Here is a 25,053-nt window from a genome sequence, read left to right as displayed (position 1 = left end):
AGCAGATGCGTTATTACCATGGACGACAAAAACCGTACTTAAGGTTGTATTTATATGTGCAGGGGGCAGGAGAGCTTGGAAATTTTATCCATTCTTTCTCTGAGATGAGAGGAGGTAACTGGGACCCTGAAAGTAAGGAATGAAGAGTTCTTGTTCCAAAGCTAACACCTCCATGCCCCCTCACTGGACTCTCGGGGGAGATAACACTTTTACACCCCCTCACTGGACCCATGGGCGAGCTAACACCTCCAAAGCCCCTCACTGGACCCTCGGGGGAGCCTTTTCTGCTTTGACCTGGCTGTTATAAGCTGATCCTAGTATATAAATGTTCAGAATTGTCTTTGTGGATCGATATCACCAAATGGGAAGGAAAACCTTGGAGCTGGCTTGGTGGAGGTAGAGGTGGGGGTAGCGGTGGGAACAGTCTACCCTGTGGATTTATTATATAGCACAACATTTTCTCGAAGGCCCTCAGCAAGAAAATAGCATAGACCGCCACCCATTGATCAAGGTTTCACTGGACACGTGGGAGATCCCAAAGCATCGTGAGAGTGAAGACGTTCGTGGAACTCGCCATGTGAATTCATCTGAACACACGAGTGGGGGGCGTGCCCTGCTCTTCTGCCTTACCCATCAGCTGCACTCAAGGCACGTCCCACTTATTGTGAAGCACTTATCATTTGGATCCTGATTTTTTTAAGAAAGAACTTTATTTTATGTAAGCGTATATGTGTGTGCCTGAGTGAGTTTATGTGCACCATATGGGTGGGTGCTTGAGGAGGCCAGAAAAGGACATCAGGTGGTTTGAGCCACAGCTTGGGTCTGTAAGAAAGGTAGGCACTCTTGACCACTTGACCATGGCTGAGTCTTTGGCTCCTGGCCACCCTCCTCACCCTGACCCCCAAGATTTTCGGACCATTCCTTTTTGGTCTCCCAGGTCACCTGCAGGAAACACTCCTAAGATTTATAGCTCCATCACACTTCACTCTGGGGTCCCAAGTCTAGCTTGTCTACATTCTACTCCTCTACCTCCTGCATGTTTAGTCTGCATTTCAGATATGATGTCCAGAATCATGCTACTGAAGATCCATGTCCTTAACTTCAGAAATGAAATCATTTTCTCCCAGTTACTTAAGTTCTCAACATATAGAGAGGCCAACTTAGGAAGTCCACACACTTTACGTGTCTTGGCCTCATCAATAAAAGAATTTATGAAGGACACAGCATGTCAGCAAGCAAAGTTTCTTTCTATATCTTCAAAGAAGCCCCATGAACTCCATGCAGGATAAACACCATGGAGGCTGCATTAAAACCTGTGACAGTCAGGAGGTGGTGACTCCACACCTTTAATCCCAGCACTCAGGAGGCAGAAGCAGGCATATCTCTGAGTTTGAGGCCAGCCTGGTCTATTGAGCAAGTTCCAGGACAGCTACGGCTGTTACACAAAGAAACCCTGTCTCAAAAACAAACAAAGCAAAACAACATAAAACAAAACAAAACACCCCTTCCCCAAATTCAAGACCTGTTACAACCAAACCATGGAAAGACAATGTAAAGAGAGATTTCTGGAAGTAACAAAAGAAAAACACATTGTTAATTAGAAAGGAAGAGTCATAAGGCTCACAGATGATTACTCATCCAGACCTATAGAGGCCAAAAGCCAGTAGATGCCTATCCACTAAGAATTCTCTATCTGGCAAAATTTTTCAGAAATGAGGCTCTTAATATATTCCCAGATGAACAAAGGCTTGGCGTTTACTTGTTCTACCATATATCCTAAAGGGGATCATCAAGTTGGAATGCTTGGATATTAAAGAGTAACTTGAAGCTGTATGAAGAAAAAAGTCTTCAGTAAAGGATAAACACATCTTACTACAGGAAGCTATACCTGGTCTTTTCATTGGGCTGCTGGCATGGAACTTCAAAAACTGTTGGAATTTCTTGTGTGGTAGGAATGTTCTGTTATGCTAGTGAGATGACTCATTGTGGATCATCACATGCTTTCAGTATGGTCACCATGTGATTATATAAGGGACACTCTTGGCAAGGCCAACCTCCAGAGGATGTGGCTGGAGACTGGCTTAATCACTTATGCCTTTGTCATGTAAACCTCTCCCCAAATCTCTGGACACAAAGGCTCTGGTGGACTCCTTGATGTCAAATCAATGTTTTTGTTAAGACAGAGACATGGTCATATTTCCCAAGCAGTGCACATGATTACCCTGTGTCTGTCCCACCAATTGCTCTTCATGACTCTTCATTTAGCTGCTGCTGATCTGTAGTCTTTATAATAAAACTATAGCTAAGTTTTCATGCAATCTTTTCAATGGATTCTGTGAATTGTTCTGTTGAATTACCTAAGCTGAAGGGACATGGGAATTCCTGAATTCACAGCTGGTTAGCAGGAAAGTATGGATGGTCCTACAGAGAAGGGAAGTGGTCAAGACCATGATGGGGAAATCTATAGAGAGAGCTGAACCAAGTTCGTGGGGAATCATGAGTTCTAGAATGACAGTTGTGGAGCCTGCATGGTACCGAGTTGGGCCCCCTGCACGTGGTTGACAGTTGTGTGTCTATTTGAGGGTGGGAAACCTGGAAGATGGGGGCTGCATGAGTTGACTTTTTGGAGCTCACTCCTTAATGATGGGATGCCCCACTCAGCCCTGATACAGGGGGAAGGGGCTTGGTCCTGCCTCAGTTTAATGTGCTAGGCTTTGTTGACTCCCCATGGGAGAAGTGGATGAAGAATGGGTTCCATCGAGGCAGGGAACCGGAGGAGGCTTGGAGGGTGGAAATGTGGTTGGTATGTAAGATAAGAAAATAAATTAAAATTTTAAAAAGGACTATAATCCATAACTCCACAGCTTACATTTTGATTTTTGACTTTTTTTGTGTTTTTCTTAATGGAAATAGGAGAACTAATTTGCTTTAGTTGTTCAACATTCTACCAGTCATTCATGTCCCATGTGGCATGAACTGACCTGTCTCCTTTCTTTAAGAAGATTCCTGACAAAGAAGCTAAAATTATACAATGCAAAATAGAAAGTATCTTCAACAAATTGTGCTGGCATAACTGGATGCTGGCATGCAGAAGACTGCAGATAGGTCCATATCTATTGCCATGCACAAAACGTAAGTCCAAATGGATCAAAGACCTCAACATAAATCCAGGCACATCGAATCTCTTAGAAGAGAAAGTAGGAGGTACCCTTGAATGAATTGGTACAGGAGACCACTTCCTAAACATAACACAAGTAGCATAGACACTGAGATCAACAATTAATAAATGGGACCTCCTGAAACTGAGAAGCTTCTGTAAGGCAAAAGACACAGTCAACAAGATGAAATGACAACACACAGAATGGGAAAAGATATTCACTAACCCCACATCTGACAGAGGGATGATTTCCAAAATATACAAAGAACTCAAGGAGCCAGTCACCAAAACACTGAATAATCCAATTAAAAAGTGGTGCACAGAACTAAATAGAGAATTCTTAATAGAGGAGTCTAAAATGGCTGATAGACACTTAAGAAAGTGCTCACCATTCTTAGCCATCAGGGAAATGCAAAGCAAAACAACTCTGAAATGCCATCTTGCTCCTGTCAGAATGTCTAAAATCAAAGCCACTAAAGACAGTTTATGCTGGAGAGGATGTGGAGAAAGGGGAACAGTCCTCCACTGCTGGTGGGAATGCAAACTTGTACAGCCACTATGGAAATCAATATGGCAGTTCCTCAGGAAAATGGGAATCAGTCTACCACAAGATCCAGCAATTCCACTCTTAGGCATATAACTAAAAGATACACATTCATACAACAAGGACATCTGTTCAGCTATGTTCATAACAGCATTATTTGCAATAGCCAGAACTTGTAAGCAACCTAGATGCCTCTCAACTGAAGACTGGATAGAGAAAATGTGGTACATTTACACAATGGAGTACTACTCAGAGGAAAAAAACCCAATGGAATCTTGAAATTCACAATCAAATGGATGGCACTAGAAGAAACCATCCTGTGTGAAGTAACCCAGTCACAAAAAGACAAACATGGTAGGTACTCACTCATCTATGAATTTTAGATGTATAAAAAAGGATTACCAGCCTACAATCCACACCATCAAAGAATCTGGGAAACAAGGAGGTCCCTAAGAGAGACATACATGGTCCCCCAGAGAAGGGGAAAGGGACAAGTTCTCCTGATCTAATTGGGAGCATGGGGGAGGGGAAAGGGAGTTAGGAGAAAGAGAAGGGGAGAAGAGGAGGGGAGAGGAGGACATGAGGGAGCAGGAAGATTGAGTCGGGAGAAGAATAGAGGAGAGCAAGAAAAGAGATACCATAAAAGAGGGAGCCATTATAGGTTTAAAGAGAAATCTGGCACTAGGGAAATGTCCAGAGATCTACAAGGATGACCCCAACTAATAATCTAAGCAATAGTGGAGAGGCTACCTTAAATGCCCTTCTCTGACAATGAGATTGATGGCTACCTTTATGCCATCCTAGAGCCTTCATGCAGTAGCTGATGGAACCAGAAGCAGACATCCACAGCTAAACCCTGAACTGAACTCCTGGAATTCAGTTATAGAGAGGGAAGAGTGATGAGATAAGGGGTCAAGACCAGGATGGAGAAACCCACTGAAACAGCTGACCTGAACAAGGAGGAGCTCATGGACCCCAGACTGACAGCTTGGAAACCAGCATAGGACAGAACCAGGCCCCTGGATCTCGGGTGTCAGTTAGGAGGTCTGGGAAGTCTATGGGGCCTCTAGTAGTGGATCAGTATTTATCCCTAGTACACAAATGGGCTTTGGGAGCCCATTCCACATAGAGAGATACTCCCTCAGCCTAGACACACAGGGGAGGGTGTAGGCCCTGCTCCAAATGATATGACAGACTTTGATGATCCCCCATGGAAGGCCTCATCTTCCCTGGGGAGCAGAAAGGGGATGGGACAGGGAATCTGTGGGGGGCAGAAGGGGAGGGAGAGGGAACTGGGATTGACATGTAAAATAAGCTTGTTTATAATTTAAATAAAAATATTTAAAAATTGTCAGACAAAAAAGAAAAAAAAGAAAATTCCATATAGCTATAAGAAAGGTCCATTAAAACCAAGGGATAAAGAAAACCACAAGGTAATAGTGTTTTAAAAAACATTTTTAATGAAGAAATAATTCCATTCCAAAATATAGACGCACAATTAAATAGTTTAATCACTTCAAAATATAACATGTCCCCAGGAGGTTCCAACACACACACATACACACACACACACACACACACACACACACACACACACACACACAAAACAATACTTGACAGCAATATCAACAAAACAAAACAACATATTATAGTAGTTTTGTTACAATACCAATGAATATTGTGAACTCTTTAGTGTTTCTGAATTGGTTATTTCAATGGGGTCAAATTACAGTAGTCACAATTTAAATGTCTTGTGTTAATTAGCTTCAAAATTCAATGAATACTTCTGTTTTTTTTTTCTCCTTTTTTTGGTTCAAAGTAAAAATGCCCCGTCTTACACAGTGGAGTTATTATTATTTTTTTGTGTGGTTCCTTGTGTGGAATTGAAACAAAGTGAGCATAGTAACCAAAGGTTGCCATATTTACAAGATCTATCTACACTTAACAGCCAAGAACTAATAATGGTGGACGAAGACGGTCAAAATAAGAGCAGACACCAGTGCCAAATTATATTGCAACGGTTTGGCTCATGCATATAAGAAAATACATAGTATATATCACACAAAGGCCACAATCTTAATGCAATTCAGTTCACATTACTACTTACAAATGAACCTTCCCTGCCTTGTTATAGATCATCCGATAACCCATCTTCAAAATCTCCAACACGTCTCCCTCTGACCAACCAAACTTACCCCAACTTCCATCCCGACAAACCACAACCAATTCCTGAATCCTATACAGTAGATTTCACCCACCTCCCGACCACAGTGCTGTGGGGGAGGGCTTGGTGGTGTTAGACCAGTGCTCACTCATAGACCACCAGCTCTGATGGACATGCATATGCAATTCGTTGTGGGATAAGAAAGAACAGCCCCCGCCAGATATAGTTGAATAAAATGGACAGGGCAGACGAAAACCTGCTGGGTTTGCATTTAGAACAGGCCCCAAAAGTAAACTTGGAAAGCCAAGGAAAGGAACCCACCGACAATCACAAAACCCCAGAACAACACACGCCATTTTGTCTCGGCTACAGGACAGGGGTGCTTGAATCTGGTCTCAGGGCTGTCGCGGAGCTAAGAGAAAGAAAAGGTGGCCGGTTAGTGAGAAATTGCTCACTGGTAGTGGCTTCCAGAGAGTTCCTGAAATGGCTTTGTACAATGGGGTCGATACCATGGGACGGAGCTGCTTGGTGCTGGGAGCCGTGACAAGAGGGAAAGGTTTCCGGGAGAATAGTTCCAGCCTTAGACATACGCTTGATGTAGAAAACCAGAGAGACAACATGGGTCAGCTCAGTTCAGCCAGTGGCTGAGGGCCACCAGCGGGGCCAATGCTCTGATGTCCTGTGTGGCTCTGATTGGAGCTGACAGAAATGCAGGTGTCTGGGATGTAGGGGTTTTCAGTACTGAGTATGAGGCACCAATGGCCACCTGCACCATCGAGAGAGGCGTGATTTCACAGAGGATGGGCAGGGGAAGAGAGATGAACATTAAGACACACCAACAAAACCTGCAATAAAATCCACTTGTGCAGAGAAATCAGAGAACTGTGCGGTTGTGGAACTTTGGTGCTAGCCTGTGCTCAGGGAATTGTGTGAGGCGGGTTTTCTCTAGAGAAATAGACTAAGAACACCCAGGGACAGCTCGGGGTCCTCTACTGATGCAAGTCAAGCCCTCAGCTGTCCTCAAGGCAATGCTTTTGTTTAAAGGGCAGACAAGGAGAAGGTTTCTGACCAAATGCAGAGGCAAGAACCATCCAATAGCTCTCTCTGGACAGTGGGGTCGGAACGTGAGTTCTTAGCCTCTCAAAACCGTCTATGTGTGTGACGTGGGAGGAGACATTTGCCAGCCCAGTGAGCAAATTAAATCTGAGGTCCACTTAGAACATTTCTCATTTATTCTGAACACTTTTCCTCCTCCTTCAAGACAGGGTTTCATGTAGCCCAGACTAGCCTCAAACTCACTGCAGCTGAGGATGGCCTTGAACTCCTGATTTTCCAGCCTCCATCTCCTGAGTTCTAGAATCAGAGGCTTGTGTCACCATGCCAGGTGTACACAGCTCTGGAAGCTTGAACCCAGGCCTGTGTGTGTGCTAGGCAAGCACTCCACCAACTGAGTTACAGCCTAGCCCGGATAAGGCCTTTTCCAGGCCCTGTGCTACAACTTTATGCATCAGAACTACTAGGAGGACTGATTAAAACATGGATTACTAGGCCCAGGCCCAAGAATTTTGGATTCAGTGGGTCTGTGTTGGATCCCAGAAAACTGCATGGCTAAGACTTTTGGGTGACACATTGCTGGTCTGAGGGACATAGTCCAAGAACCATTGTTCTGCAACGATGTTACCTTCTGTCTTTTGGAAGAAAAACCCAGGGATTCCAGAGAGGCTGCTAGTTTAAGACAGCCACCCGGTGTCTAACTTTTTTCTTTTCCTTGTACAACAGATCTTGAAATAGCCAATTACTTTTCCATTTTCTCCAGAATCACTAAGTGGGAGGGCCTTCTGAGGTCTCCTCGTGAAGGACCGCCCGCAGGCTTTATCCTCTTGTCTTTGACAGTCTTTCCGCACGCCAGCTTCAAACCGAGTGTGGGACCCCAGTATCCACCCAGAAGAAGAGCCTGTCTCCTCTCACATGACCACACAATGCTGCATGCAGAACAACAGGCGGCCAGGTAAGGCAATCAACATTCAGAAAGGGAAGCGAGGGAGCAAAGGTCTGTCTGCAAGCGCACTTTAAGCCCATACATTTAAAGCTGAAGGCCTCGGAACTACCCGACGAGGGAACCTGTCAACGGGCAGTACTGGGTAAGACATGCTTCCTATGGTTACAACGTGGAGAGCAAGATCTGGAGGAGTGCAGATAACTAGTCCATTGGGGGGGGGTCTTATGGCACCTGTGGTTTATAAACAGGGTTAGTAACGAGTATTCCAAAACATAGTTCACAGTTTTTAAGAAGATCTGTGCTGACTTTAAAAACTAGAGTCTATATCATTTGAATGCTGTCTCTCCCTCTCTCTTTTTGAATATGATATCTACTTGGAAAAAGTATTTACATTAAATTCTATGGCTGACTCATTAGGGTATCTTTGAAGGAAAACAACCAAAAGTTGGAAATAAGCCCCCCCAAGTACCTGTTATTCTGGGTGATAGGTTTAAGTAATTTCTCAGAGGGACTTGGAGACATGGGCAGGCCAAGGACCCTGCTTGGCTTCTGGGTTCTGAGTCTGGACACTCAGAGAATAAATCCTATTGCAGATTGCTGTTTTCCCCCTTCAATTGCTGTGTGTGTGTGTGTGTGTGTGTGTGTGTGTGTGTGTGTGTGTGTGGAAATATACAGTATATAATAAAACTATCTTTGTTAAAATCTCAAAGAATCCAGAAATGAAACTTCTAGCTACAAACAGTGTTGACATTGTCTTTGTAAACTGAACGGGTTCAACATTGTGTGCAAACGTTTAAAGGGCTCGTTAATAACTACTGTCCTGTGCAACAGCAGCGGACTCTCAACCTGTGGATGTTTGCTTTGAACCTGGGATGAGCCGTGTTTCAGGAGATGGAGTTGATAAATTGTCTAGGAACAGGAGTCTGGTCCCCCCACCCCCCTTCTAAAACACACACCTATGAACTACAAATCTTAGAACAGAAAACTAGCTGCACTACAGGCATCAGACACATCTTTAGGGGAGGGGCTTGTTGGAGCTGCAGGATGTGGTGGCTCCTCTCTCCGAGCGAGGGTGAGGCTGCTGCCACGCTGCTGTCTTCCTCCTCTTTGTAGGTGCAGCTCTCTCCATCACCGGATGTCATGTAACTTTCATCATCTGTCTGACTATAGCTTGCCTGGGAATAAGGAGTGTGTAATTTTTTTAAACAGGTGAAAATTGTTTCTAAATTAGGGCTAAGCAGCTTAGAGTCCCCCACCCTGCCCCTTCACATACACATACATGCACGCGCTCATCGTATTCCCTTCCTATGAAAATCAGGACTAACGCCTTGGACACTACGTGGCTTCTGAAGAGATGTTATGGAGTTCTCTTGGTTGAACCTCCTTCTTAAGGGACCCCTGGGGTCCCCCTGAGGTTCATGAACAGTTAAAAGCAGGCACTTAATGGCTTATACACAGGCCCATGGCCTGATTTGAACCCAGGGAGTCTTCCTGCTTCTTAGTCTCTATGTTCTGCCCTTATTCATGAAGAACTCTACCTTGGTAGCTGGCTGACTGATGCCAAGCCAACGAAGTTGGTTCAGGACCCTTGGGTATGAGAGGCATATACTTTGGGATAATTCTGGTATTGTAATATAGTCAGAAGGTCTAAACAAAAACATACTAACCATACAGATAGTTCTAAAATTGCAATCACATTGACCTCATTAGGAACATCGTAGTAGGGGAAAAGGGTTATAAATTGAAATGTTGCTAATTTTTTTGTAGTACTTTGTAAGATTTTAAGTGCATTTTGCGGCTGATTTAGCAACAGGCTGGCTGTGTTTAGGCTCCTGCAGAATATCATCTAATCAGAGTATCTCTGCAGTAAATGACAGAGGTCACACCTGTTTCATTTCTCACTACCAAATTTCCAAGAAAGTAAAAAATGAAAAAAAAAATAGGCTTTTAGGTACAAAAAGAACATGATACAATTTTTATGTGGGTTTATAACAAGGCCATTTTATTACCTTAAAAAATGAATGGTTTTCTAAGAACAAGCCCCCAATGTTTAAATAATACACAGAAAAAAATGATTAAATTGTTGGAGCTAAGAGAAAGAAAATGGTGTTAAGAAAAAGCCTTTTCCTTTGGGACTAGACTTGCTGTAACTGGAATGAATATTTTCAGCAACAGCTCCTGGGAATGTTTTTCACTGTAGTCATTGTGAATTAGAAGAGGGTGTGGTGTTCCATTTTCAAATGCAAGGGGGTGGTGAGCAGAGCATGCTTGTAAGATCCCTTCTTACAGCTCAGAAGGTCTATCTCATCTATGAAATCTTATTCACTTGTTGCGAACCTGGAGGTAGAGCTAGGATGCTTGCAGTGTTAGACCTAGTGTGCGATTATTACTACTTGAAATGTTGCTGAAGAAGTAAGTTCATTCCTAAAATTAGCAACTAGGGTTCCCAGAGTGCATTATCAGCTACACTGTAGGCTCATATGAGTCCGAGGTTGGGAAGGATTACTTAACTACACTAGACACAAGTCCATTGACCAGGCCAGTCTGATTGCTGTAGGAAGTGCATGGACTCAGGCTTTGATGAGGGACCATCAAATAGCCATTAGCTAGAGCTAGAGAAGTCACCTAGACTTAAGGGACAGTGGGTCCCACTGTTATTGCAGGTAGCTGAGTCCTGGCTTGTTTACAAAAGTTGAAACAACAAAGTCATTCTGAGCCCCGTGGCTTCACTACACTTCTGTGAGGACTGTAGCTGCTCCCTAGTACTGCATGGGATCTGAAGTGTGTGGAGGTATGCATACATGCGCATGCCCACAACTAATTATAGTGTGTCAAGATCTTTATATACCCTACATGCCCACTCCTCTGTATGAGACAGGTATAATAATACCATGGCATGTAGAGGGAAGTGAAACTCATACAGGCTTAAAAGTTTGTCCAAATTATGATAAGTTTCAGTGACATTTGCGTTTCAAAATGGTTCCAATAAAATGCACAGCCCAAGACTTAGATCATGATACCCAAGTGATTTTGACAGTCTGGTATCAGTATTTCAATGATAAAGAAAAACGTGACTTGAGAATTTGGCCCATTATTAAGTAAATCTTTAGAGTGGGAGGAAATAACCCAAAGGACACCTTGAGTTAACTTTTATCACACTGAACTCCTCGGTGGATTTGTATTAGTCACCCTCAAAACACAGGGCAGCCAGATCCCCCCTTTGGTTGTGTTGTCCCTGTGACAGTGCACACATTCGTTCTTTGGGGACCAAGGAGCTGAAATCCAGACATGCTGAAGTAGCTTGGACTTTTCCTTCTCTGATGCCACTGCTGATGTGGCCACAGAGGGTCTGGTGCACCTCGGGTGCCATGAACCTTTCTGTGACGGCTGCCCTAAGCAACAAGTAAAAAGTCTACTCCGGGGTGTCTGGGGGGTTCCACAGGACTGTAATGCATTCTGTGGTGGGAGTTATGACTCTGATAGCAGCAGGGAAGGCGGATACCGCATCACACAGAGAGTGATTGTGAGCTCAGCCCACAGTGTCCATGCTTCCTCCCAAACAACGGGATACTTACTTGAGAGGAGAGTGAGAAAAGGATATTGCATTCAACCTTGCAAGCTGACCTGTGGGTGACAAAGGACACAAACAAGAAAGGTGACATGTCAAGTCAGTGAGGCAGTCAAGCTGGTGAATTATTTGGCTGGAAGCCATGCACAGAGACACACAGAGAGGGAGAGAGTCCAGAGACCGACAGGGGCGGGCGTTCCATCCATCCCGTCACCTTCAGCTTACACAGCCTTTGGAGAAAACCACTCCACCACATCCCAGGGCTCGCATTTGAGTGAGAGCACAGGGCCCCTCCCCTGCACTTTTCCTTGAGATCGTCAAGCACAGAGCAGCAAGGAGAGAGAGAGAAACCAGAGATTTACTGGGCATGGCAAAACTCCAGTTAGATCTTGTCATTGGTAGTACCCCCATGTAACGTTAACTAATAATACATTAAGAATCTAATGTTTGGGGGACTGGAGAGATGGCTCAGTGGTTAAGAACACTGACTACTCCTCCAGAGGACCAGGGTTTAATTCCCAGCACTCACACGGAACTTACGATTGTCAACTCCAGTTGTAGAGGGTCAGGAACCCTCACACAGACATATACACAGACAAAACACCAATGCACATAACATAAATAAATAATAACAAACAAACAAAAAAGAATCTAATGTGTGTTATAGACTGGAGAAAAGTCATCTAAAATTTTTTGAATTACAGTTAAGGTTGTCACTAAAACCCAGAAGCTGAAGACGAGCTTGAAGAACAGGGCTTGGCAGGCATCTCCAATAGACCTAGTCACATTTCCCTCCTCCATGTGCAGACCTACATGAGACGCATATAGGAAACCACCCTGCAGGCTTCCAGAGACTCCCATCCGGCTCCACAGGAGGCTAGTTTCTTTGTATTGGATGGGCCACAGAAGTCACAAGGAACGAGCATTCAGCACGGCTTTGTAATGAGGTGAACGTTTGCGCAGCACAGGGGCGTGGCTCTACCCATCGTTATTGTTGCTAGTATTATTATTGTATTATTATTATTATTATTGTGCTCTCACTGTCTCCGAAAGGCAGCTGCTAGGCTGGAAAGGGTAAAGCCATGGTCAAGCAATGCTTTGCTCAGGTGAGCCTGGGCATTGGTTTCTCTGCTGTCACCGTCCTCTTGGGAACATTTCAAGGCTCGTTCTAGCCACAGCAGAGAAGCCAGACCCAGGTGGCTCTCACCGATTCTCTGTCCTTCACCGAGAGAGTGAGAGAGGGCCACTGGTGACCCAAGACTGTGGAGAAAGCTTGTGCGGCCGTTAGACAAAAAGTCTAATAGGAAAACAATAACCATCTGGGGCTGGGACCAGCTGGTCTCTACCAGAAAAACATCCCGAGTCCCCAGAGCCCAACCACACACCTGTGGAGAAGCCAGCAGTGGAGTATCCCTGAGGGGCAAATTCATTTCTTTTGGCAAGAGTAAGCAATTATGTTATTGTTAGTTGTATGAGCTGCGTTCTGAGAATTCTCAGATGGGTTAGCATACTACAGCCTCTTTCCATGTCTACCTGTCTGCATCTTGCTGAGCGGGGCTTACAGGTCCCTCACTGTTCTTCAGGAAGTTCTGACACCTTCCCATTTATGTTTGCTGTGATGCAGGCGATGAGGAAGTCAGAGACAGTTCAAGGGAGGAAGTGGATTGGTGTTGACTCATTTCTTTTTTGCGCCAAGTGTTCTTTATATAATTATCACTATTTTTAAGCTCTTTATTTGATATGTGTGCTTCAGTTTTTACATATGTTTGCATGTGTTGGTGTGTGTGCATGCAGGTATACATGTATGCGTGTTTGCGGTTGCATGTGTTGGTGTGTGTGCATGCAGGTATACATGTATGCGTGTTTGCGGTTGCATGTGTTGGTGTGTGTGCATGCAGGTATACATGTACGCGTGTTTGCGGTTGCATGTGTTGGTGTGTGTGCATGCAGGTATACATGTATGTGTGTTTGCGGTTGCATGTGTTGGTGCAAGCACATGGTAGCACAAGGCTGGCATTGGGGTCTTCCTCTCTTGCTCTCCACCTCATTCATTGAAGTCTAACGGAAGCCAGCACTCACCAATTCTTCTAGTGTGGCTAGCTTGCTTGCTCCAGGGAGCTTGCTTTTAAAACCTTCTGATGGCTGGTGTTTTAGGCTGGGCCAACACGCCTACCAGATTCTGGGAACCCAAACTCCAGTCTTCACACTTGCCCTACCAGCGCCGAATCATCTCCCCAGGTCCCTCCATTTTAACTTAGGAGAAAAGACCTTTAACAACCCTGAGGTGTTTGTGTTGGTTGTCACCATGATTCTGCCAACGTCACAAAGGCCCCTTTCACGTCCCAGTTCAGAATTTGGGAGAATAGACAGCTACACGAGGCATTTAAAACATCATTGCGAGAAATGCATGGGCTGAGGAGTACCACCAGAATATTCTGGAAAAGTAGGGAAGAAAGAGGGAAGAAAGTCTGTGTTTTCAAGGAATGGGAAGGCCCAGTGTGGAGGGTTGTGTGTGTATATGCATGCTTGTGTGTGTGTGCGCGCGTATGCGCGTGCATGCGTGCGTGTGTGTGCATGTGTGTGTGCGTGTGCATGCGCGTGTGTATGTGTGTGTGCGTGCGCGTGCATGTGCGTGGGTGTGGCCCAGTTGCGGCTGTCTCAGGTACCTGGTAGGCCTCGTCCTGCAGCTTCTGCCTCAGGTACTCCTCCATCTGCAGCTCGGTCTCCAGCTGTCGCACAGACTCGTTCTCATAGTTCTCATCCTCAGGTTGCACATAGGAGTCCCCGTCTTCTGGGACACTGGGGGAAAAAAGTGAGTGGTGTTTGGGAGTCGTCTTTTGTTTTTATTATTTAACTCTTTACACGTTGCTCTCATCTTCCTCTCCCGGAAGGAGTAGTCTTAACAGAGCAGGGTGGGTGCAATTCCTGTGCCGAGTTTTGCTCTCTCCCTTCATGTGTTTTACCTGAGGCCCTTAGTTCACTTTCATGTCTTCTTTTGACTAAAAAAAATACAACAAGAAAGAAAGAAAGGAAGGAAGAAAGAAAGAAAAAAGAAAGAAAAGCCTGAAGCTTGGAGAAATATTGATTAAAACGTTTTCATTTTAATCAAACCTAGTGAGGAAGTCATTGGCCATTTATGTTTTCATAGGGCATACAGGAACGACAGCCCTTAAAATGTTCTACAACCTTAAACAAGGCAAATTTGTCTTTAGAGGTAATGTATAGTTTTACAGCGTGAGATTTCCATTTTCCTTTCTGAAAGGCAAGTAGGCCCTCTAGTGAAATAAAGATTGAGGAAATGCACACATGATTTAACTCTCTTTGTGCTATATCACATAACACACACACACAGACACACACACACAGACACAGACACACACACTGACACACTGACACACAGACACACACATGTGCGTACATAAACATGCACAGACACACTCTAGCATGTGTACACATATATGTAGACACACTTTATAGTACAATAAATCTTATAATACCAGTGACTTGATACTAGGATATACACCTATAGTTCTTGACCTTACAAATTTTTACTAGTCCTGAATCTGAAAATTCCATTTGCATTGTTCAATTTCATTATAAAATAAGCAAGTAAGAATGACATCATTCAGTATTGGGGACTTTTCCTACCTATTTCTCCCATGTGTAAAGGACTTACAGGGCTGAACACAGGTTCACCACCTAAACCAAACCACAGTCTTGGGGTTAAAACAGCGCATTTTAAAATTTCTATTTACTTATTTACTTTTTAGGCAGAGCTGACAGTAAAACACCTTCCAAAATGAAAAGATGAGTTAAGGAGATGTTTTGGGGATGGACATTAAGTGTCATTGTTCATGTTTATCTTATCTATGGGCATATTATTTTTGGAGGTTTAGGGCCAACCTACAAGAGTCTGGGAGACTTGTATGAAGTCTCTGTCTTCAGTGAGCAGATCATTTGCTGGAAGCTGGTGCTGGTCCTTGGCAACCAAGGGAGAATGGTCAGGAATGAGGAGGCTTTTCACAGTCTCGAGTTTTAGGGCTGGGATAAAGGTATGTCACAGAGCTACTACAAAATGCATAATAATAAAAATATGAATTTACTAGAAAAATATGTCAGTTCACCAGTTGGAATAGCATCTCATGCAATTCTAGATGTTACAGGAAAGGACAAGAAAACTAGCTAAGAATAGAACCAGTCACACACTATCATTTTAAACGATGTTGTAAGCTATTTTGTTCGGCTCTTACAGGCCTCTGCTTCACAGCTGGCTTCCAAAACAGGTCTTCACAACTCTGTTACTTCTGGCCTTTAACACATGACTCAGAACGAGAGCCAGAACACCAGAAGGACTTCTGGTTAGTTTCATCACTGGGCCTGTAAGACGGCCAGTTTATTTTGTAGACTAGTTAGAAGTACTGCCCACGTCAAGCATATCCCTCTGTCTTGGTTTTAATGCTTCCAACGCTTGCCCACATTTCTGGCACTCTGGCTCCTGGGACCCCACTTCCTTCTTCCTCTGTTCCTTCCTGCACTGGGCTCTTCAGCCAGACCCCTCATTTGTCCTTGTATCTCAGCCTTGGTTTCCTCTGTTGGTGGAGGGTCACAGCAAGCCTAGTGGGAATGTCACTGATGCTGCTGGCTTTGGTCAAATAATGCAAACCTAGTCACGTAAGGGGTGGCTGAGAGGGGCCAGCTCTTCCTAAGGGTGTTTGCTTAGGAATCAAGCTTTCTTACACACTGTTGGGAATGTCAATTCCTAGTCTTTAGTGTAAGCAGTCTTTACTTTGTTTGTCCCCCTATGGATGAGCAAAGCTGTAGGGAACTGGCTGTTTGACCCTCTGAAGCACAGCCCACAGACCCTTCTCTCACTGGCTGTCTTGAGTGGGAAGCTAGCAGCCAAGCAGCGTCCATGGCAAGTGGCCAGACTGCAATTCTGGAAGTCTGGCTGTTTTGAACTCTGTGCTGTCACTCTGAAGGAACACCACTCCAGAAGCCAAGGATTGCTGCAACCACGGGGGCTGTGAGAGCCACAGTTCCCGTCTTAAGAGTCCTTGCTCCAGCCACGCATGCTCTAGGCAGCTCCCATTGGCTTTGGAAGACTCCGTTCTCTGGACTCTGCAACTCCAGATAACTGCTCAGCTGACAGCAATGGCTGCTCGGGATGGGAAGGGGACAACCTGCCCCATGACTCAGAAAAACGTCAGTCAGCCTTGCTCCAATTTGAAGTTTGTGATTGGCTCATGAGTAAGGGTTGAGAAACATACGCACATCTGTATGTCCATCCATACGTGCGTGTGTGCGTGCGTGTGTGCGTGCGTGCGTGCGTGTGTGTGTGTGTGTGTGTGTGTGTGTGTTTCCTGTCAGAGTCATCTGGAAGGCATCTCTCTTGGTTATTATCCCAATAAATGCTTCTCCTGAATGGTCTTTTGCCTACTTAATGGTCCTGGCACAGGTAGGATGGGCTGTGTTGGTTACCTGAGAGCCCAGCCCTGTAATGGTAGCAATAATAAAGAGTGACTGAAGGATTGGAGGAAGCCACCAGGAGCTGAGGCTCTTGATTCAGTGTTTAAAACTCCAGGCTATAACAGCAGGAGGCATGGAAAGAGAATGACCAAGGGCAGAAGGCTGTGAGTCAGAGTAGGACAAATGGTGACGCATCTTGAGAGGATGACAGACAGTGGAGAAGCTGAAGATGAGACCCTGTCACGAGCTGATGGCAGACACCAATGCTATGAGGGCTACAGACTTGAGAGGGCTGCCACTGATCAAAAATCTGAGGGGTCTGACTTCAGGGTCAGCAAGTGTCACTGCGGCCCCTGAGCACTGATACTAAAGCCCAGACTACAAACCTCCAAATTTGAGAATGTGGTGTCTTTAGTTCTCAAGGGTTAGAGCCTTGAGCTTTGGAATTTAGAAGCCAAGCCCTGAGCCTCAGGAACTCAGGGCCACCAGTGCTTAGGGAGTTGTCCCTTGCCCATCTACGACTTTCATTCATATAGAGGAAAATAATCGCCAGTTGTTTGTGGTGACAAACTCTGCAAACCGTTTCTGATGGACAGCTCTATACGTGTTTGATGAGTCAATCAAACCGGGTTCCTTTATAAAGAGGTTCCAGGTGTTTAATGGCTTCTCTCCAATGCCATTCCAGCACCAGTACTGTCCCCTAAGTATATATCCAGGAGACAAGGTGACTTGTCTTCTGAAGTGGGATATGTGGCCTGGGAGGATGCTCTCTCCCTTATTTACTACAAGCGGCTTGCGACTTAGGGTTCTGTTGCCAATTTTGCCACGATACAGATGTGATATGCATTCACTAGAGGCCATACTTTGAGTTTTGAGTTAGTATCTGCACCAAACTACACTGTCTGGTGATTCTGCGTCATCAATAAGTTGCAGCCCTCTGTCAGTCACATGGGTCAGAAGGCTAATGCTTGATTGACATCACATAGTGTGCCACCGGCATTGCTGGGTCACAACACACTACGGCTTAGCTGTACTAGATGTGTTTTTGACTTACAGGAAGTTTACTGGAGTATGTCTGCGTCAGGGGAGCCAGGCTTTCATCAAGCACTCATTGATTTAGCAAGTTGCTGAATACTCTTTGGAAATTGTTAAGGAAGAGCCTGCAGTACCAAAACTAGATGCAGCACTCTTCTGCCTCTTCTGGTGGAATGTGGAACTGCACCCTTTCTGTGCCTTTTTGTTTGTTTGTTTGTTTTTTAACTTTCTAGAGGCCTCCTACAAATTGTTCCACAACTGAGAAAATGCTTCCAAGAACAAGATACTCACATGTCACCGTGCATGGTACTTGTAGCTCCACCATGAATGTACCCGGGTTTTCGGGCGTGGATTTGGGCTAGAAAAGCCTTTTCAGAGGTGGGTGATGGGACCAGACCTTCAAACTGAGTTCTTGCAAATTCAGAATCCACAGTGCTTTCTGCGTCACTCGCCACCTCTAGTGGGCAAAGGAAGACACAGAGAGTGACCTCTTAGGAAGCTAATGACCCAGAAATAAAGGCCGAGGCTCCCCAGGAAGCCTAGAAACAAGTCCCCAGGTTCCACATGTAGTGACGTCAGTGCGTTAGACATCAGCCAGTTTTTTTTTTTCCCTAAAGTGAAAGTTGATACTGAAATGAGTGATCATAAAGCAGTTTGGTATTCAACATTTTCTTTCTTTATTCGGGGTTGGAGAGGTGACTCCGTGGTTAAGAGCACTTCCTGCTGTTGTAGAAGACCGGGTTCCATTCCAAGCACGGGAGACTCACAGCCGTCTACAACCCAAGCTCCCGGGATTCCGGGCTTCGTCTGGCCTCCACATAGACGAAGCGTGTGCACAGGCACACATATCCACACACACATGTGCAGACACATACATGCACACACGTAAGTCAGAAAATTCCTTTAAAATGCTAAAAAACCCCTTTTGTGTTTGACAACGATCAGGTCTCCAAGAGGGAGCCCAAGCACAAAGATCCTCCCACAGCAAACCCACAAGGGACAGGACCTCCTCCCCCATAAAAACACACCTGAATTCAGTTCTTTCACAAGAGAGGACATGGTGTTAGTGATGGAATCTGCGGCTACCAGCAAGTCATTCCTTAAATTCCTTCTTGAACCTTCAACGAAGAAGCAGCAATTTAAACGTGTTACAGCCTTTCCTTCACAACCAGTTTTATGTGGCTTGTCTATCAAGTCCTCTGAAAACCTTTAGCAACACCTGGAGCTTAGGTTCCTTCCCCGAAAGGAAAAACAAAGCCACACTGGCCCTGAGGTAAAAAGACCCGGGGGAACGATGAGGTTTGTAGATTTCATTATTCCTGCTGGGGCTTTTGAGAGTGAGAGGGTCGGCACCCGTAAGGCAGGGTGAGCTGGTTCAAGCTTCAGCACTCCGCGTGAACCTGAGCACAACCCACACTGCAGGGGAGTTTAGTTCTCAAGCAGCTGCTGTGGGCTCAGCCTTTACCTGGTGGCTGAGCACGTCAGAGCCTGCCCTCAGGCAGCAAACGCTCTGCCCCCTACTGGTGCTTCCAGAGATCTCCGTTCCAGGACTGAGTGGGACACCGTGTTCTGAATGCTCCCAGAGGGCGGAAAAGGGGTGAGAATTTTTGCTTCTGCTCTTAAGATACCGGGTGGATGAATGCCTGGTACCTTCACCTGGACTTACACTGGTAGGTAGTCCACGGTAGAAAAGAGTGTTCTTTACATATCAGGCACACTAAGGGTTAAATGGGCATTTGTAGGGTGGCCGGGCAGTGGGGGGGGGTGGTGGAGATGGAGCCAAGCATTAATCACCCCCATATCTTTGGAAGAAAGGGTTCAAGAATCCAAATATGCCACTTACAAAAAAAGTTAAGTAGCATGAGTGTTTCATGGATTAGGGGCTGCCTGTAAGTGACATACCATTGTCATTTCTCACAAAGTAACATCAAATGAATAAATCGATACATATATTTACATTAGAAAATCAAAGAGACCAAGTAAAAGCATTAACCATAATATAAAGCACCACAGATTTGGCATACTGTGGGTTCTTTAAAATCTGATTTAGACGAAGGACACTTTCCCTTCTAAAGATTTTAAAAAGGAACACGTTTTGTGAATTACATAGGTAGCTCTTGCATGATACTCATGTTTGGAAGAGCCTTGATTTGGAGCCTCCATTTTCCACCGCAGCAGAAAACAGTCTGTTAGCTTTGCCCGTTAAAATATGTTGATATTTTATCCGCATACATGATGGATGAGAGGGTTTGTTTCCATACATGGTTGCTATCCTTAGACATGACTGATGTCAAAAAATGTTTTTAAAATACTGCTAGTCAAACACTGATTCCGATTAAAATGTGCATTTCTTCAAACACTAGTGACATTGCAGAACTCTCCTTTGTTGGCAATTTGTATTTCTGTCTGCTGATTCCCTTCATCTGTTTTTGTTTGGGAGGAAAACCTCCATATTTTTTATGCACAGCTGGTTATAAAACTTGGTTGGTTCATTGGAATCTGTTATTTGATTCCTGTCTTTGTTTATGTTTTTCTTTTATTAAAAATAGCCAGTCAAACCTTTTTCTTCCTTATGCCATCAATTGACTGCAGAATATTCATAATATATTTCTAATTTAAAGAAAAGACAAATTGCAGACCCAGGTGCAACACACAGTCTAATTTAAGTGAAGGACGAAGAGTTTATAAACTATAAACTCACATGAACACAGCTATTTATACAAAGAAAAAATGCTGGAACAAGCCTATGCATTAGTGGTGGTCACTTCTAGCAGTGAAATGGGCCTGATTGGAAAGGCTTATAGGAGAGGGATTCCTTAACATCTATAAACTTTTTTTTTGGTTTTTCGAGACAGGGTTTCTCTGTATTGTTTTGGAGCCTGTCCTGGAACTCGCTTGGTAGAACAGGCTTGGTCTCGAACTCACAGAGATCCACCTGCCTCTGCCTCCCGAGTGCTGGGATTAAAGGCGTGCGCCACCACCGCCCAGCGAACATCTATAAACTTTTAAGATGATAGGAAGAGGAAGGAATAATCACTTGATTTGGGGGTGCTTATGATGGTTAATGTTGCTTTTCAATTAGACAAAATCTAGAGTCACCCCATAAATGGACCTTTAGGCATGCCTGTGAAGGATTGTCTAGATTAAGTTAGCCTCCTAGAATGTTTGTGAGGGGTTATCTTGGTTTTTAAAATTGATTTGGGAAGACCCATCTTAAGAGTGGTTGGGGACATTCCCTAGAATGTGGCTCCTAGGCTGTATAAAGTGGAAAGAGTGACCCAACACCAGCACACGTCAGTTCACTGCCTGCTTGCTGACTGTGGCCAGGGTGTGGCCAGTTGCTTCAAGCTCCCGTTGCCTTGACTGCCCCACCTGGAATTGCGAGACAAAATAAATACATTGTCTCCTCTGCTGTTTTTGTCAAATTTTTATCTGTCAGTGGGAAAAGAAAGGGAGACAGGGATCCTCTGTGGAGAAGGGTGGTCGTCAGCTCTGCTCTTTTCTACTGAGCATACAGCCTTAGACCTGTGGCTCTGTCTACAGAAACCCAGGTGCAACTCTTACAGTATCTCCATGTGAAACCTGCAAAATGATGGCTTGTCCTCCCTCACCTCAAATTGGGGATTATTAATCTTTGTCTTGACTTTGATGATGCCATGAAGTAAGAGTAGCAGGATGGGTTGAAGTTATAATGTCTTCATGGAACACTATAAAGAAGTTCTTGAGCCTTGAGATTCCAAGATTTACTAAAAAGTGGGGCAGGCCAACAGAAGCTCAAAGAAGACCAAATGGTAAAGCAAGGGAGAGCTCCAAGTGGCTTTCTAAATTGCACAGGCCATGCTCTGACACAAGGTATGGGAACCTTAGCAGAGCCGTCCAACCCATAACCTGTAGGACACTTGCAGCTCAGATGGCTTTGGACACAGCCTAACCCCAAACTACAAACTCACTGAAAAATTGTGAGGTTTTCTTTGTAACTTGACTCTGCAATTTTTCAGGTGTAAATTTTGTAGATGACCAATGTGACCCTGAGAAGCCAAAAGGTTGGACACTCCTGTGAGTGTCCACACGTACTCTCAATTGTCCACTGCTCAATGGGTCTTGGTGAATTGTTTGGCAGGCACAAGCAGAACATGGGAAAGGAGAGAGTACTTACTTTGTGCAAACGCCTCTTGCACATCTCCCCCTACCCCGGTGAGGGAATCCTGAGGGGTGTGCGTTGGTGTGGAGCAGGCAGATGCCGACCGGATGGGCATGGGGATTGGCCTGCTGATGGTGTGGCTGGGGGAGGAGCGAGGGGAGCCCGCCCCCTGGGTCTGCAGAAACAAGACACATCATTAGTTTACTGTCACAAGAAAAGCCCATATGCCTTCTCTAAAGTCTCAGGTCCCATGTTAAAAACGGTGACAACAACATTCCAAAACAGGAGCAAATCTTAGGAAACTAAGGAGACTCCCCTAAACCTAGTTGTAGGTATAGATTAAATTAGGGAGCTGTCATACATAATCTTAAGTCTTGTGTTCATATTATTTGTTCTACAACATGATATCTTTGTCCTTGCCACAAAGTTGCTGTTAAATTGATACTTGCAAAGTGTGTATATTTCTCTGGGAAATGTTCTACATAGAATAAAAGACAAAAAGAAGAAAGTTTTCAATATTGACTAGGAGACTTTTCAGTACAGATATGATAAATTTGTTCAGTTTTACCCCTGTTGTTGCAATGACAGCATTTCTGTGGGCTGAATCATATTCACTACAACACACACACACACACACACACACACAGACCTACCTACACACAGACACACACACTGACACTCACACAGACATACATAGACACACACAGACACACACACACAGACTTAAACATAGTCACTGACACACAGACACACACACACAGACCTATACACAGACACAGACACACACACACAGACCTATACACAGACACAGACACACACACACACTGACACTCACACAGACATATATAGACACACACAGACACACACACTGACACACACAGACATACATATAACATACACAGACACGCACACATAGATACACACAGACACACACAGATACACACAGGCATATACACACAAGATACACACAAATACAGATACACACACAGACACACACAGATGCACAGATATATATACACACAGATGCACAGATATATCTACACACAGATGCACAGATATATACACACAGATGCACAGATATATATACACACACACACACACATAGACACAAAGAGACAGACACATACAGATGCACAGACACACAACACACTGACATACACACACATAGACACACACAGACACATACACAGATGCACAGATACACACACACACACATACACACACACCATTTTCTTTACCCATTCAGCAGCCGATGGTCACTTTTGATTCTTTACTGTGAACAGAACTGTGGTAAGCATGTGGATAGATGCCTCTTGGACACACTGACTTCATTTCCTTTGGCTAGTTCACTCTGGTATTGGTGGATCACAGGGCAGTTCTAACCTGCTATTTCCACAATGGCTGTACTAACTTACATTCCTACCAACAGTCTCTCCTCTCTATAACCTTGCACATACTTGTCAGTTTCTGTCTTTCTTAAAATAATCTTTCTTACTAGACGGAGGTGCTATCTCATTGAGGTTTTGATTTGCAAGAGCTGTGGCCTCTAATTTACAGTAACACTTCTCTAAGGGCAGCGCCCTTTTCTTTAGACCTTTGAGGAAGCTGCAGTTTAGCAGAAGAGTGAGGTTCACAGGATATAAACGGAGTAAAAATGGAAAGAGCAGAAAACAACTAGAACACTTATTTCTGCGTTGAGATCTTGGGTGAATTTGAAAGTCTTGGTTTTTCAATGAGGTCCTTGAAAACAGACTCCTGGTTTCGATAATTAGTAGAAAAGGGAGAAAGTGAAACATGCATGTACAACATGCAGGGAGACCCTGGAGCACACAGGTAGCCAACCATGCAGCCTTAGCAATTCCCTCCCGGTCTGCTGCCTTTGCCAGCCACAGTGAGAAGTCTTTCTACAGAAGAGCCCGGAGAGTAATTGTCTACCGTTCACACTCTTAGACCTGCAGCACGAGAGCACTGCTCTGGAATATCCTACTTAGACATTTGTTTTGGGTTCGGCTGCTTGCAGTTAGACACTCCACCCCCACCGTGCACGCACACACACACACACACACACACACACACACACACACACACACACACACACACCATTCCTGTAAAATGCCATGCTGTTAGCTCTCCAGGACTCAGCAGCAAACATAACCACTAAAGTGAAGAAAAACCAAAAACAAAACCAAGGCAAACCAGAGCATCGCAGGGAACTCGTGTGCTGCCCCCTGGGCTGTGGATCCCTCTTACACTTGTAACAGTACCTGTTTGCATGGTCTGTCCAGGTTCAGGGAGGAGGACTTGGGTGTTGATGTTTTTGCCTGCTTTCCTCAGCCTGCTCAAAGAGGGGCCTGGGTTTTCCAGAAAACAGCAGCTCAGCCCCATCTCTTTAAAACCTTCTGCATCTGAGCTAACCCTGCTCTCCTCGCCCGTGAAACGATGCATAGTTTCTCCACGGAGCTGAGCATTCTCCTGCCCAACAGGTTTTATCTACAGCCTGTGGATCTCTCCCCATGACCTGTAGAGTGGTTATCGTCACTCTAGGTGTGCAGTTGTGGGTCCCAGGGCTCTGAGAGTGAAAACGATTTTTCCAGGGTGGAGGGGGTGTGGTATCTGAGACCGTGGCTGAGCCCAGGGACTCTGAGTCCTGGGCTGCAGAACTCTATGAACCATGACTGGTGGAGGAACAGATGTTGGTTAGGAGTCTTGGGGGTGGGTGCCTAGTGCTGGCCACCCCTCCTGCGTACCCTGTCCAAGGTGGGGCTTAGGTAGCACTCCTGGACTGTCCTTATCTGTCCTCATTACCAAAAGACTTCAGCCACAGGAGGGACTGTGCCTAGGGATGGGAAGAGAAGTGGGACAGAGGGTGACAGACAGACATAGGCTGCAGCTGGCTGTCCAGCATGGGTCACCAGCTCAGCTGTGGGAAGCCAGACCTTCTTTGTAAGAAAGTTCACACCAATAAAATGATCCCATTTT

The 25,053-nt window shown here is 44.8% G+C and overlaps 1 protein-coding gene across 19 annotated transcripts in view; it reads right to left on the bottom strand.

Moving 5' to 3' along the window:
* Positions 1-5,138: 5,138 nt before the first annotated feature.
* Positions 5,139-25,053, bottom strand: part of Dtna (dystrobrevin alpha) — a 346,019-nt gene continuing 326,104 nt past the window's right edge. For 10 of the 19 annotated variants that reach the window (XM_040757910.1, XM_040757911.1, XM_040757914.1 and 7 more), the window contains 5 exons: positions 22,090-22,249; positions 18,962-19,051; positions 18,225-18,390; positions 14,099-14,231; positions 5,139-6,277 (listed from right to left, as the gene is read on the bottom strand). In XM_040757910.1, coding sequence (XP_040613844.1) covers positions 6,137-6,277; positions 14,099-14,231; positions 18,225-18,390; positions 18,962-19,051; positions 22,090-22,249 — 690 coding nt within the window. In that variant the 3' untranslated portion in view covers positions 5,139-6,136. Of the gene's footprint in view, positions 6,278-7,079; positions 9,040-11,439; positions 11,489-14,098; positions 14,232-18,224; positions 18,391-18,961; positions 19,052-22,089; positions 22,250-25,053 lie in introns of those variants that run through there. The other 9 variants (XM_040757918.1, XM_040757936.1, XM_040757916.1 and 6 more) reach the window with 2 other exon arrangements.

This window comes from Mesocricetus auratus, unplaced genomic scaffold (assembly GCF_017639785.1).
Source record: "Mesocricetus auratus isolate SY011 unplaced genomic scaffold, BCM_Maur_2.0 Super-Scaffold_100015, whole genome shotgun sequence".
NCBI classification, from domain to species: Eukaryota; Metazoa; Chordata; class Mammalia; order Rodentia; family Cricetidae; genus Mesocricetus; species Mesocricetus auratus.
This window is presented reverse-complemented; position numbering and strand designations above follow the sequence as displayed.